The sequence below is a fragment of the Malania oleifera genome, chromosome 6 (genome assembly GCF_029873635.1).
Source record: "Malania oleifera isolate guangnan ecotype guangnan chromosome 6, ASM2987363v1, whole genome shotgun sequence".
Taxonomy (NCBI): Eukaryota; Viridiplantae; Streptophyta; class Magnoliopsida; order Santalales; family Ximeniaceae; genus Malania; species Malania oleifera.
Genome location: NC_080422.1, coordinates 43,102,708 through 43,118,882, shown reverse-complemented (window position 1 = coordinate 43,118,882; position 16,175 = coordinate 43,102,708). Strand labels below are relative to the sequence as shown.

Below are 16,175 nucleotides of genomic sequence, written 5' to 3'. Positions count from 1 at the left end.
GTCGCAGCAGAAATGGCACAAATATATCTATGTATTATTGCTTATTTATGGTTCACAAAATAAGCTGAACATCATTTCTTATATAAATTCTCTAAGATGCACATATAGTTATGGAAGATATTTTGAAAGGAAAAAAGAAAATCAAACTTCACATCTCTCACCACAACTATGAAAGTGAAAATCTTGGCATTTTCAGTTAATCTTAGGATTTATAGGACCTCACAAAAATTATTAAGGTTCTTGCACTACAAAATGTTCATGTTCTTGCTAGTAATGAAGTGTTGTCTTTAATTAATATTGAGTGGTTGCTTAAAATCGCTCACCGAGTTTAATAGGGGAGGCTTAAGCACTAGGCGAGAGCAGCACTCAAGACTGTTGCTACATAGAGACATCCATATTTCTATGTAGCATCAACTTGAGAACGGTAGTTAAATCATGATTTTTTTTTTCTCTCTCCTCAAATCTAATGACAATCCTCATTGTTTTGAGAAAGAGAAATATTGCATTGTTCCAAAGCATCACTTTCCCTATGCAAAAATGATTTTATAGTGATTGAATGTTATCCTGCTATTCATAGTCACTCCATTATAGGATGAAAGAGTAATGTCAATGGTTTAAAACACTGATCTTGTATTTGGGGCCCGGCATCAAATTCGTATCTTGAATTTGTATTTATGTAAATTTGAATAAAATCTAGTATAAATTTGCATTGAATTTTTTTCAAATTTACACATTTTATTTCAATTCTCAATATTCGTAAGCTCGGATACTACTTGAGCAGAACTATGACAAAATAAAAAAAATAAAAATCAGCACTTGGAGTTTGAGATGCCTACCATAATTTTTTTGTTTTTGTGTAATTAATTTGGATTACAATCTCATGTCACAAGCTGGTGATCTTGCAAATTCGTGCAGAGAAAATTGGCATAAAATCTTCCCTGCAGAATTTTGAAGCTTGTGGTTTCCATTAAACCAAAGTGATATGATTTCTAAGGGCTGGTATTATTATTTTCTATTCAGTGAAAAAAAATTATAAAGACGTATTTATTTATGTTATAAGTTTTTATTTCTATTATCAATTTTTAGGTATCTACAAAAAAAAAAATTTTAAATCAAATTTTATGATTTTCAGTTTTCTTGACTTCTTGTAAAATATTTTCTAAAAATAATTCTTTTGAATTAAATCATTTGTTTTATACACTTGAAAATCAAAATTAAAATAAAATAATCATTTAAATCAAAACAAAAATGTGCATAAAATTTTTTTAAAAAAATAATAAATCAAAATACAAAATTTTTACTATTTTTCAATTGTCATGCTAATAAAAAATTTTTTATTGTAAAATAATTTTATTTGTTTAAAAATTAAGTAAAAGAATTATGACAATTTTTATTTTTATTATAGTTTTTTTTAATATGTATTATTCTGCAATTTATTGTTTTTTATCATATTTTTATAATATTATTTAATTTGTAGACGAAAATAAGTATCTTTTAATTAAAATTTTAATTTATTGTAATTTTATAAATATTAACCCAACAAATTGTTGATTTCTAATCTTTAATTTCTATTTCTGATTTTTATTTATAATTTTTAACAGAGATACCAAACCGCTCCTAAGCTTTACGAATCAATACATATTTTGAAAAAAAGGATTTTTTAAATGGTGCGGGAGAACACATAAATCACAGCTTGGCTAACAAATAAAATTTAGAATTCAACGAAATGCCACTGAGAAATTAATATACTTTCCCGGATTACAGAGTTTCTGAATTGCCACGGGTCCTACCAAAAATCCAAATGGATCATAAAAGTTTTGAATATTTTATATAAAGAACTTGTACAGAGCAACCGCCACAAGCATTAATACCGAACTCAATTCTTATTTCCTAAACCAAAATGAAGGGAAGGGGAAAAAATCAAGAGCGACCTGGGCTCTTATTTTTCATAAATACCTATCATTGACCAGATTACACAATAACAAATATATACTATGGCTACACGACCCAACTGAATCAAAAGGCCAATCGACACTGAGAAGCACAAAGGTCCTTCCACAGTAGCGTGGCTCTCGAAACCCAGAGAAACGGAAAAAAGAACAACTCGGACTTCGCATAGCCCCGGGGATCAGAATTGCCAATAGGACAATCTGTGAGGACAGGTCTTGGATCTTCAATCATCGAGTTTCATCCTCAAGGTTGCGGAAACCAGTAGTCAGATCCTCGTTTAGCTTCTTGAATTTTGCAATAAGAACATCTTCTCCTTCTGCAGGGTCCTCAAACTTTTGAGATCTGCAGAGCCAATGAAAAAACACGTTAAAAGAGCTGCTTCTTTCAAAAGCAACATAAATTAGTTCGAGTCTAGGCTCAAGCCTGCTTACACCAATCGGTAGAATAGATCTCCCAGCCGATGCTTGATAAGGCTGTAAGATATCTTTTGGCCATCCATACCAGCTCCTCGCTCCACTGCCTGCATAAAAAGCCAACAGAATTTTGAAGCAAGATCCACAGACTACATATGTCCTCTTACATGCTAAATCCACCTTAAAATTTTGATCTTAATCACATTCAACAAAATATGAAATGGAGAATAAATCTTTTGAATTGTGAAACAAAGATACACAGTTTATACCACCTTATTTCATTTTCTTTATTAATCAATGATTATTACTGCTACAATTATCATCTGTATTTCCCTTTTGGCCAATGGTTTCTTCAAAACCAAATGAACAAAAACATGTTCCAGATATCACATCAAGTTTCATAAACACATGACTAACTGTTAACATCAAAGGATAACTTCAATAACCACAAAGATCATATGACAAACTGATTTCAAAATTTTACCTATTAGGTTTCCAACATCATTAAGCAAAACATTTTCCATTTTCAATTTTTAGCTTTCCAAGAATTATAAAAATTTTAACTTACTTTTTAGTTTTTCAAGACTTGTATTAAAAGGTAGAAAATAAAGAGTATGTTTAAATGTGCAAAAACAATCTTCCATTTTTTACTATTAGATTTTAAAAGAATCACGAAAAAGACAACTTGTTTTCCAATTTTTCAAATTTTATATAATAAGATAATATTTATAAACATTTTAGGGTTTAAATTTGGATTTGTGTGGATTTGGAAGAAATTATATACATAATCCACATAAATTAAAGTCAAAGATCCGAACCACAAGCTCCTATTTACAAAAAGTTGGAAATCTAGAAAAAAAAAAATGAAAAGAAGTTTTACAATATAAATTTGGAAAATTAGAAAACAAGATGACATTTTTCTAACCATTTGAAAAATTAGAAATGAAAAATAAAACTATTTTCACAAGCAAATAGTGCCAAAACTGTTTATTAACAGTTTATCTTAGTGTCAAAACAGTTAATATTCATTCATTTCATACTAATGCAGTAAAAATGAAAATTAGCTAACTTTTTTTTATAATTTGTTGGAAAACTAAGGTAGAAAATGAAAACTGATTTCCAAAACTAAACAGGCCCTTAGAAATTTTGTGCTATGCTGAGAGATTGAGGTCAAGGTTGGTTTTTACATTTGATTGAATGCCTTTCCAAGCCCATCTCTCTTTCTCCAGTTTTCGCTGTAACCAAAGAATGACCAGAGCAGTAAACAAATTATAGAAATTTCTAGTCTCATTCCAGAGCTGCATCCCAAGCTAAAAAAAGCTACTTTAGTTGGGCCTAGCATCTTCCATATAGTCTTCCATGGAAATTTAACAATGCCAGCACCAATGTTTGAAGTGTTAACTGTGAAGCAGCCATTTTTGCATGTCTTCAACTTAGATTCATTTAGATTAGTCTGATGCAGAAACAGTGAAACAGCCATATTTGCTTACCCCGACTTAGGCTTATTTGGATTAATCCAATGCACAACAATTCTGTACAAGTAGTCAAATAATTCAGCAAAGACTTTGAGCTCCCAGTGTGGGCAATTTCTCTCAATAGGAATGTTTCGAGTCATTCTGTTGTCAAGTAATCAAGGTGCAGACTCAACAGTGCATCTTTATTACAGGACAAGCTGAAAATTTCAGGGAATAGCCCTTAGTGGGGTGACACTGCACCAGGTGTCAGCTAACAGAAGGCATCATCATCATTCCCAATTTTGAATGAAAAGAAAGAGGTCCTCCCAATCCCTTCTTGATCCATTTCTAGACACCTACTCCATAGGGTTCCCCTAGCCTCCTTAGAGGTCCATCCATTGTGATCAAAGCCATATTTTGATACAATAACTTTCCTCCTAAATATGCTCCCTTCTAAACATGAAACTCAAATGCTATTTTCCAAGAAGGGCTTTATTGAACAGACGAGATTTAAGCCCAAAACAATCCATTCAAATGCGTTGCATAACAAACCCCATTTCACCAAAAAGTATTTGAATTTCACTCCCGTATTTCTCAGTAGTATCCCTTTTGAATAGTTTCAAGCTTTTTTTTCTTTTTGCTTGTTTGCAACCAAACATGGAACAAAAAAAGAGGCCATGATGTACAACAGGAGGTTTGAGTACCTAGAGTGCGGGTGAGTCTTCCACCTTTTGAGAGGTATTTATGCTTTTTCCAACAGAAAAGTTTTTTTTAACAAAAAACTATTAACAATAGGCTGCCAGACACTTCTGTCTTCGAACTTGGCCCTAAGAGGAAGCCCGAAGTAGTTGAAACTTGAAAGGAGAAACCCCCAACTTCTTGACATTCTTGTCTACTTTTACTGCCTTTATCTTTTAGATGGGCAGGGCCATTAATATTAATGATTTCTATCCCATCAGCTTGACCGTAAGTGTTCACAAGTTTATCTCCTAAGTGCTTGCCACGAGACTCAAAAAAAAATTATCTGAGAAGTTATTCAGCAGCAGTAGACATCATGGATGCCCCAATTCGAAGTAAGAAGAAAGGAATTGTATGCAATCTAGATACAGACGAAAGCCCTTGATCATGTATGTTGGGATTTTCCCCTTGCCTTCTGAAAATTTTGGTTTCTAGAAACCTATGGTGCAAATAGATTGATCAATGCATCATATATACCACCCCCCATTCTTGCACATGGCAGTCCCTCAGGTTATTTTCAATCATCTAGAGGTTTATGCCAAGGAGACCTCTGTCTCCTCTGCCTTTCAGCATTGTGGGGAAGTTCAGTCCCCTGCTCCAAAAAGCCATAGGGGATGGGCTTATCAAAGGTTTAATATGGCAAGAAGTGGAAAAGAAATGGAGGTTTTTCACCTTCTCTCTGCAAATGGCACCATTATTCTATGTGGGCTAGGGGCTAATCAAATACTAGAGGAACATCCTTTGCTTCGAAGAAATTTCCATTTTTGAAAGTCAATTTGGGGAAAAGCAAGCTCATTGCCATTGGGGATTTCTGAAGAACCAAATTGAAAACTCATTCCTTGAATTGCTCACATAAACGTCCACACCCATTAGCTTCTCTAGTCCAGGTGATTTAATATCAAAGGAGTTGCAGTCCAAAATAGCCTTATTATTGATTGGATAATGGCCAATTTGGGGACAAAACTTTGATCCAGGTAGAGAGAGTTTTCATCTCCAGGCTCAGTTTCTCCACGATCCTACCCTCAACATCATTGGAATTACACAGCCCGAGTCTCCTGCTAACTCTCCATCTCCATCGGCCATGGGGATTCTCCATGGCTCCATGCTCACCAGGTATCCAGCTGGATGAGAATTGTGGTTAAGCCTCATCGAGCAACCAGGACCATCAGCTGAAGAGGCAGTAGGCAAGATGGGCTTTGGAACTGAAATTGAGCCTTCCAAGGGTTATAGGACTGTTATCATTAGAGAAAAAGTCAAATGGGGCTTGGTTTTGAGCTTGAGGTGGGCATGAATTAGAGCCCAAATTAAGTCCCACCTAAAGCTTTGTGAAGCTTCAAGTGTTTGGATCTAGAGATGAACAGCCCAGTCATTTCAAATTTGCAAGTGCTGGAAAGCTGTCTAGGCTCTGCCACCAACTGAACTTTGCTCCATCGTGTCTGCAAATGCTCAGTTGGTTCAAGCTTCCTTCTCCTTGGGATCAGTCACCTTCATTCCTTCACTCTGTGGACTAGCCCTAACAGATGTTGATACAATAGCCACAGCAAGGACAAGAGCCGACCGCCTTCAAGTTTTTTTTGCAACTTAGGCCTTTCAAGATATGATGGTGTCACTTCCATTGAGGCAGGTGAGACAACCACAGGTCAGTATGGCACTAGTCATCCAGTGGCCTTCTACTTGGTGTCCAGCAATATCCTTTGGACTTCCTCAGCAATATTTGAGATTTTGCAACACCACCCCCCCCCCCCCCCTTTTTTTTTTTAAGCCAAAACCTTCCGGAGAAGCAATGGATGTCCATCTGCCTGAGTTGATTTCCATGAGCACAATAAATATACTGAAATTGTTCCTCTCTCGATGAAGCAACAGAGTTTTGTCTACATTTCTAGCAAGTTTGAGGCACTGAGGCTTTAGCCCAGAATGCAGCTGACAAGTTGAGAACCAGTCAACCTCATCCACCTTCAGGAAGGTGGAAATCCCGGGACCCTCAGTATAACACAAGGTTTCAGGATTTCCCCTCCACAACACCTGTTCTATGATTGTCACCATGCAAGAGAGAGAGAGAGTGAGTCTTATGTCCAGTTTGGTTTGAAAAATAAAATGAGGTAGGAAGGGAATGAAATGGGATGAAAATTTGAATGAAGGAAATGCAAAAGTCAAGTGATAAATTAGATCAAACATATACTCGATGTAACATTACCTAGCCATCAACCTAGTTTGTATGTTACGTATGTATATGTAAAACAAACCATACACATTATAAAAAAATTGAAGGCATATTATTTATTAGAAAGTTAAAACAGTAAAAATGACTTGGCTTTGAACTGTCAAATTTTTGAAAATTTTTCATACCCAAACACTTTAGGGCTTGTTCAGTATCATTTCTGTTTATTTTCATTGCAAATACAGCAAAGAAACAGCTCATGATAATGAGTATATGTTAGTTGCTAGTTTTCCCCATTTAATGTTGGTTTTCAGTTGTTTCAGCAAAATCTAAAAACCAGATATTACAGCTTCATTTATTTTAGCAACATGTTGTCACAATATTTTAATATTCAAATTACACTTTTTTGGATTAAATCATTCATTTTATACACAACTCCTAATTAACATTAAAATAAAACAATCATAATATAATTAAAATAAAAATATCAATAGATTTCTAAAAAATTGAAAAAAATAAAATTCTATTAAAAAAATATATATTTATCATTTTCCAATTGTCATGCAGAATAGGATTGCTCTTGGAGCACTATAACAATCGTCTATAACTCTGTATTTTGTTTTCATTTCTGTATAGTGAAGAAACAGATTATGAAAATGCATTTGTTTATATTGCTAGTTTTCTGTTTGTCTAGTCAGTTTCTAGCTTTTTCAAAAAAAAATATAAATAAAAATTAGAAATCAAATTCTATGGTTTTCAATCGTTTTAGCAACGTGTTTCCCAAAATACTTTAATATACAAAATTAACTTTTTTCAATTAAATCATTCATTTTACAATTTTTAAAATTAAAGTAAAATGACCATGCGAATTTAAAATATAATTGAAATAAAAATATCCATATTTTAAAAAATTTAAAAATAATAAAATCGATTAAAAAATATTTTTCAATTGTCATGTATAATAAGGTTGTTCTTCTAAAGTGAATTTTAAAATATAATAATTAAGTAAAATAATTACAACAATTTTTATTTTATTATAATACTTTAAATTTTTTTAAAAAAAAAAATTATAATGTTAATCATATTATTATATTCAGGGCAAAAGTAAGTATTTGTTTAGTAAATTTTTTATTTTTTTTTAGTTTTAGAAATATTAACAGATCGCGAGTTTTTGGTTCTAAACTTTTGTTTCTAAGTTTTAGTTTTCAATTCTAATTTTAGTTTTCAGAATTTTTGACAGCAGTACAAAAAGGCCTCTGAGTTTTGAAATACAATAATTAAGTAAAACATTTATAATTAATTTCTATTATTTACTATAATATTTTCAAATTTGTACTATTTTGCATTTTTGCCATTTTCATCATGTTTTAATTGTTATTTGATTCAAGGACAAAGATGAGTATGAGTTCAATTAGGTTTTAATTTTTTTTTTTAATTTTTGAAATGTTAACCAAACACATTGCTAGTTTTTAGTTTCTATTTTCCCTTTCTGGTTTTCCTTTCTTGTTTCTTTTTTCTGTTAAAAATGGCCCCTAAGATTCTAATAAACAATCCTAGAGGAGAATCAAACAAATGAAAACTATGGGACCTTCAAACTCTTCGGAAAAAGATTAGAATCAATATTCAAAAGAATTTAAAGGAGAAAAGTTTATGGATTTTGTTTATTTGAATTTTAAAATACTCTTGGGCAAGATTTTACAGCATTTTGCATTTAAAAAATGGTGATTTTTTTTCGGTTTTTAGCTAGTTGTGCTTGACTGAAACAAATTGGATACGTTAGATCTAGGTTAGACCTAACTGCCTACTGAATCGTGAATTATAAGATTGAATTCATAATTATACAATTTATTGGTTAATTCTTGCGCACTTCAATTTACTTCGATTTACTACTAAATTTGGATCAGTAGGCAAGTGAACAAATTAAATCATACAATTTAGATAACTATCAAATAGATATAATAAAGATCACAGCATGATAATATATCATCAGGAAGGAAAAATAATTTACCTGATTGGCCAAATTACAGAAATGGATAATGTTGCGCATCATCCAAACAGACTTGTAGAAAGGGCAGAATTTATCATATCTGTCATGGCCACACAGCATATTGGGAAGCTTAGAAAAAGAAAAATTCAAACCCATCTATTTATGAGAGTTGGTGGAAATCCATAAAGGAAAATAAAATATTTGGTCAGCTTACGGAGTAAATGCATTCTGAGCAAGATAGTCCTCCCTCAGAAGCTTTGCCGTCTCCAATATGATCTTATCAGTTTCAGCCAAAGCATCCTTTCCGACAAGCTGCAGAAAATAAAATAAGACATGAGCAAACAGACAAAACTTAGAACTCAATTATATTTTTATATAATCTATTTGTGAAGGATATGATAGGGGAGGAATAGAAAAATTATTACAAGAAAGAATATACAGGGGGAGTAAGAAACTCAACACAACAAAAAAGACACAGAAAACACCACTACTAAAAGTAAAGCAAAGCAGGCTTACAAGGTTGTCCAACCTGGCTGAAAATCAGGAAAGCAATAATCACCAAAACAACCGAAAGAGAATGCCCAACTTGATGGGAGAAATAATATTTATGATATTGCTCACATAAAAATCAGCCTAACTAGACAAATCCCAGCAACAAACTCTTAACACTCACCAACCATATGTTTCAGATCATTGAAGGAGGTGTGGATGTGATAGATAATCATACCCTTTCTTTTAAACTACCCTCATAAATTTTTCATGGTTGTTGCTTTTCTTTTGTATTGAATGAGTTGATGTTAACCATGTTCTATATTAAGTACGTTAATTTATATTGGAAATTTCATTCAAATTTAGTAATGGTAGGAGGGGCTTAGATGAAAGGAAATTAAGAAAACCCATGTCAAAACATAACAATATAGGAGTTAGGGAAGAAATAGAAAGGAAAAAGAAAAAGGGGCATGGTGAAACCACGAGGGGACAACCTGGTTAACAGGTGGCAGCACTGCAGGGCCCTTGTTGCCAGCAGCTACTGCTGTCCTGCCATGTTTCCATCCTAGAAGGGGACGGACAGCAAGTAGGTGCTGTCCTGCCCATTTCCAGCCATGCAGAGCAGAAACAACACATGATGCAATAAATTTTTGCTGTAAACACTAGTTCTAGAGAGGGGGCCAGGAAGGAAGACGTAAAAAACTGCGCAGAAAATTGGGGAATTCATGCAAAATCAGGAGAAAATGCAGAAAATTTAGAGGAACCTAAAAATAAATTGGAGAAGCTGATAATCAAGATAGATGTTCCTAATTTTCATTTATTCATCTAGGGATTTTGTGTAAAAATAAAGTTTTTCTCAAGGTAAAGGCTAGAAACTTGCATGAAATTGAATCCTAGCAAGGAATGATTTGATCTTGTTATTTTTAATTACTAGATATGGTTGCACATATGTTCTCTTGGCTTATCATAGCAGCATATTTTGTTTCACCTAAGAAATTTTCATGTGATAGATATTTAATTTAAGGATGATAGTTTTACTTGTAATCGCATAGCTTGTATGGGCATATATTGAATTGCTATTATGTGAAATAGCTAGCATTGTGTGTTGTTTGTGGTTGCGATATTGTAAAATTTGAGCAAGGATTGTGTCTCCCTTGGGTGAATGGCCCCAAACCTCCCAAGGGTATTTCCACATTAAGCATTGGTTGGCTAGGCTTAAAACTCGCACTTGTTTGAGATGGAAAACTTATTTGAGACAGTACTACTATGTTGAAATGATGTTGGCATGTGTACTATTTGAACGTCTTCTAATGGTGATTCCAGATGAAGAAATTGCTCGGAATAAGGAGTGTGTTCTTGCATAATATGTTAAGGCAAAGATGTAGAGAAATCAAATCTTGAAATAGTGAAATCCGTATATGAATAGAAGGAAATTACGAATGACTACTGAGCTCATGGTTGCTCACCCTACTTCTATAACAATTTCAGGTTAGGTCGGACTGAAGGAAAACCCCACTTGCTGAGTTTTTCAAAGAGATAGCCACAATTTGACATGTACTATAGGCTGTCAAGAAGACACAAAGCCTGCATTTTGTTGGTGAACATATTTTGAATAGGAAGTGTAAAAATGTGGCATATAAAGCACACCCCACTGTAAAGAGCTTGTCAATGAAAGTAATATATTTTTGGTTGCATTATGAAATATATGCATGTATTTTGTGTTTCGAATATTTTGATGAATACTGTCTCTTAACTGGCTCATTACTTGCTTTCAAATGATGGTTTCGCGAAACAAATCCTTCCCTACGCCTGATGCCTCCATCAGATTTTCAATGAAGTCATGGCCAATCACATGCCAAAGTAGGGACGTGACAGTCTAGAAGCTATAGAACACTGAAACTCAAGCTTAACAGATCCCTAAAATGGAATATTATCAACCTTTTTTTGGGGTCCATTTGGGAAGCTAAATGTACCCAACACAAGAAGAAGGGCCAACCCCCATCCTCAAACCCTGCTCACCCTTCCCTAAGATTTGAACCTGGGACCTCCAATATGGATGTCCCATGACCAACCCATTTAGCTGTCCCCATGGGAACAAAACCTATTGACTTGCAGCACAGACAGTCCTCCAAATCATGCGTGTCAACAAACTGGATAGATGCCCAGTCACCACATTATTTACTATTCTTCAATAGGAAAAAAAAAACAATTAAAAATTAGAACTAAGAGAGAGACATACCTGGACAATTTCATTCAAGTCATCTTCTCTTTGCAGCACTTCACGGGCCTTTGTCCTGATGTCAATAAAATCTGGATCAAATCGTTCATAGAAAGACTCCAATGCCTAGAAACAGAGAGAGAGAGAGGGGGGGTTATAACACACACTAGATAAAAGGCTACAGGGAAAGGAGCCAAATATAACCAGGACACACAATCTGGAACTTTCAATACATAAAGGGGCATTTACGCACCGTGGAGTATTTTGAGTAAGAAATCAGCCAATTAACAGAAGGGAAATGTTTCCTCTGGGCAAGTTTCTTGTCCAGACCCCAGAAAACCTGTGAAAATATAAAAAGAAAATGAAAAAGAGAGACAGAATCTACTTGCCATGGCCTTGCACACGAACTGAATCTCAAAACAATCAAAACCTTAAAACTAGAAAAAATTGGAAGGAATTGAACCCCACTCAGAATAGCTGTAGCAAATTAGCATACCTCTTTGTAGGTACAGTTTGACTAGAGAAAAATAATGTCGACAACTCATTACCTGCACAATACTGAGGGTAGCAGACGTCACAGGATCTGAGAAATCTCCACCAGGAGGAGAAACAGCACCAACGATTGTGACACTACCATTGCGTTCTGGCCCACCAAGACATTTCACTTTACCAGCACGCTCATAGAATGAGGCTAACCGTGCTGCCAGATAAGCAGGATACCCACTATCCGCAGGCATCTCAGCCTGAATGAGAAATTTAAAACAAATCAACATTATAGGACACCAAAAATAAATCAAACCAAACACAATTCCCAACACTGCTTGTCTGTTGTAAACATGAAAATTAAATGAGTATGAACTAACATATCAACAAGAGGGGGGGCAGGCTGGTGCACAAAGCTCCCGCATATGTGGGGTCCGGGAAGGGGCAGACCACGAGTATGCGTAACATATCAACATAAACTATAAATACAATTAATTACATTTTTTAACCACATCACTCTTGAAAGAAGGCTAAATTCAAATGTATCAACTCCACATATTAAGTTAATTCAGAGATTACATCATTGCAGCAATCAATTTATGGAAACATTAAAAAATTATTGAAAGCTTGGTCATTCCCCTAAAGAGGTAAAAGAATAGAAGATGTGCTAACCATCTGCTGAGCAACAAATTTAACACCAGGACAACTCTAGAAACCTTGACACCAAATTTCCTTTGTCAATGAAAGGAGATTCTTGAGGGGCTTCTTTTTCAACCAAGACAGCCTGGATATGGTTTGACACCATAAACCAGCAAAATCTGAGAGTCCTCAATGTTGAACACAAACTCAAAACAACCAGTTACACACCAATTCAATTTCTATAAACTCAAAATAATGTTTGACCACAATAGTTTAAACCTCAATAATTATGGCCAACACTGAACATGTTAAATGGGTGCATATGAATTCACAGCAGGTCAGGTCATTAATGGCAATTTACTAGCCGACCCCACTTGGTGGGACTTAAGTCTTGGTTGTTGTTATTGTTGTCGTAATTTGACAAACACTTGCGTATATACATATATATCTATATTCTCACATGCATAATTACGTACATACCTCAAGGATGATGACATATGTATATTTATACACATGATTACCTAATTAATTACATAAAGAACTTCAGTAATTATGCCATTGTTCCATCATTTTATTTCCACTTAGAAGGTCAAGGAAATCTCTGGTCACCAACCTCATTCCTGCCATCAAAATCTACTGGGAACTTGTGGCTGACAACCATGAAACAACCCCACTCCTCACACATTTCCACCCTTACATTGCCTGCCATTAATTGATTGCCATTGCAAGTTGACCGTGTAGGATAGTTAAATGGGTTGATGGATTAAGAGGGTACACTCATTTTCACTCATTTAATTTTTGGGTCTAAATGGGTCATCTATTTATGATCCATATAATTATATAGGTATACCCTAACCCATTTATTTATGGTGGTGTAGGAGCTTTAATGGGCATGGATTATAATTGACACTTCAAGCAAATACAAACAGGTACCATCATAATCTACTCCAACTGTATGAGTATGCGGAATCACTTTTTTTATTAGACCATGAAGATCTTTCTCTCATGCCAATTACCAAGAGAAATTCCAATGGCCTAAAAAACTCAATAAACTACTTAGCAAAAATAACACTCACTAATTGCAAAATTTTATCTACCCTATTGGTAAGGAATATTGAAAACATAATTTTCATCAAGGGAGAGTTATAGGTCAAACATAGTCCAATTATTTGCCAAAAAAATAAAGCATACAACTATAAGGGTTGTCAGGCTGCAATTTAAAAGCACACAGTAGCGCTTCCTATGAAACTGATTGGCAAGAGCAGCAGCGACATAATAAACTAATAAATAACAAAACCAGCATTGGATAATTGCCTTGCTAATAGTATACTAGTTATAGCTCATGCGTAGTGAATTTTTTTTTTTTTTTGGATTGCAGATGGATATCTTTGGATTACAAAAGAAATTTCATTTTGTTTCTGGCCTTCGAAATAAATATAAAAAAAGTTGAGGCTTATTTTATTGTATGGATTATAACTTAAGGACCCAAACCAATTGATCACCTAATTGCCAAAGAGAGAGGAAGGGAGGGAGAGAGGAAGAGAGATGATAATGACCATTATGTTCAAAGGATGTTGTGTCCATGCCACATCCCATACCGTGTGTGTATTGTGTCCATGTCGCATCGCACCAAACTCAAGAACCTAAACCCCCACCCACTACCACCCCCTTAAAAAAAAGAGAGAGAGAGAAAACAAGACAAGGCTTGGGGGCAATACTGGTGATGAAAGTGTTGTACTTATATCCATGAGGCCAACTCCACATTACAATATCACCAATAGATAATGGCTTTATATACCAATGGAGGACCACCAATTGAGAACTTTAGAAGTTTATATGGTAGCTAGCCTTTTTTATTTTAGTTCAGCAGAACTTAGGTTATTTTAGGAGTTTAGTTAATTTAGGTTTGTTTTGTGTATTTTATGTACTTTGGGTTATTTTGTAATTGCATGTTTTAGCTGGGGTTACTTTGTAATTGTTTGTGTTAGTTGTGATATTGGATGAATAAGTATTGCGATTGTGTATGTATGGGACAGCAATCATTTTGAAATCAGATTGCTGCAGTTTCCCTCTCTCTGTCTCTTTCCTAAAGGTTCCTGCTTCTCTTCTTCTTCTTCCCATTTCTTCCTCTCTCAACGGTCATTGTGTTCTGTTCTGCTCCTAATTCTATCTTTCTCTTCTTCTGTCCTGCTGCTGCTTCTTTCTTCTTCCTTCTTATTTCTCTTGTTCTTCTTCTTCGTCCCTTCTCTTCTTCTAGTTCTGTCTAATTCTCTCTTCATTTCTGAATTCTAATACTTGTCCTACATCACATAACGTACTTATATTGTTCAAGTCCTCCACAGGATGTTTTTGGATAATAGTAGCAAATTTTCAAAAAAATAAAAGATAGCAAATAGTTTCACGTGTTTAACAAAATCTAGAATTCAGACAAAATAACAAACAGCAAATAGCGAAAAGATATTAATTGAAAACTTTGGGAACTGGCAGAATCTAGTACCAATCATTCAAGAACCCTACAGAATGGTCTAAAAATAGTAAAATCCAGACTGTTGCTTTTGCTGATAAAAAATAAAAGTAATAAGAAAAAAAAGAAAGACAAAGTTGCAAAAAAAATATAAGCAATGACCAAATCATGGCTGATAAATAAATTTTTCCACCAAAAAATAATAATTTTCTCACTTTAACAGAGGGGAGAAACATAAAAGGGAAAAATGCCCGGCATATCAATTAGTGCCCAGGCTCACACCAAATCAGAAGCCTATATTAGTTTAAATTGTGTTCTATAAGTCCTGAGCCCAACATCAACTCTAATAATGATTGGCCCAAGCAGACTTAAAAACACCATTAACCCAGGCACCATCCAGAAAGATAACAAACATATTGTGTGCATGAGTGTTTTAGATACAACTAATTTGTCCATTAAAATAACTAATGCTTATCAATAAGTGTATCATAATAATCTAAATTAAATAAAGAATCAACAATAACTAGTAGTAATCAGGCTAGCCAGGCTGGGCCATGCCAAAATAATCTTGGCCAAAAATCAGAGTGGCATTTACACAGACCTACAAAACATAGCATAGCCTAGCCCAGGCCATACAGGCCTGTATATGACTAGACATGCGTTTACAAAGCCCAGAACAGTGCCAGGCCCTGTATATGCCCACCATCATATTGCTATCGATCATAAAAATACAATTGCTAATAACTGCTAAGCTCGTATATGGCAACAGGACAATCTCTTGCAATGAAATCAAAAAATGTCACCTGTAAAAAAAGCAATGATCACACAAACATAATGCATCTATACTTCAAAAAAAATTCTCCTTTTTGGGTGTATATCAACAGACTCATTATATAATGTGTAAAATTAAGAATTCATGAATTATAGGCAAAATTTCACTTATAGACCAAAGTATTTTTAACAGCTAAACATGTGCTGACTAATTCAATCCAGGCAATGGGGTAAGCCCACTCTCTCTCTTGTGAAGCCTCTTGTTTCCCGCGAAGTAGTGTTCCATGGCTTAAAGATTAAAGATGATAGGAGAGACATCAAAACAATCGATCCAGAGGAAAGACCTTCGCTCTGAGATTGGTCGAAGTGGAAGAGAGCCCTTGTCTGTTTGTTCTCAAATACAAAATCTCA

General features: G+C 34.5%; 1 protein-coding gene across 1 annotated transcript in view; it reads right to left on the bottom strand.

Moving 5' to 3' along the window:
• Window positions 1-1,804: 1,804 nt before the first annotated feature.
• Window positions 1,805-16,175, bottom strand: part of LOC131158062 (V-type proton ATPase catalytic subunit A) — a 28,238-nt gene continuing 13,867 nt past the window's right edge. Inside the window, exons 14-20 of the mRNA XM_058112623.1 lie at window positions 11,956-12,150; window positions 11,661-11,747; window positions 11,429-11,533; window positions 8,915-9,012; window positions 8,722-8,800; window positions 2,382-2,470; window positions 1,805-2,292 (exon numbers count right to left, since the gene is read on the bottom strand). Coding sequence (XP_057968606.1) covers window positions 2,178-2,292; window positions 2,382-2,470; window positions 8,722-8,800; window positions 8,915-9,012; window positions 11,429-11,533; window positions 11,661-11,747; window positions 11,956-12,150 — 768 coding nt within the window. The 3' untranslated portion in view covers window positions 1,805-2,177. The remainder of the gene's footprint in view (window positions 2,293-2,381; window positions 2,471-8,721; window positions 8,801-8,914; window positions 9,013-11,428; window positions 11,534-11,660; window positions 11,748-11,955; window positions 12,151-16,175) is intronic.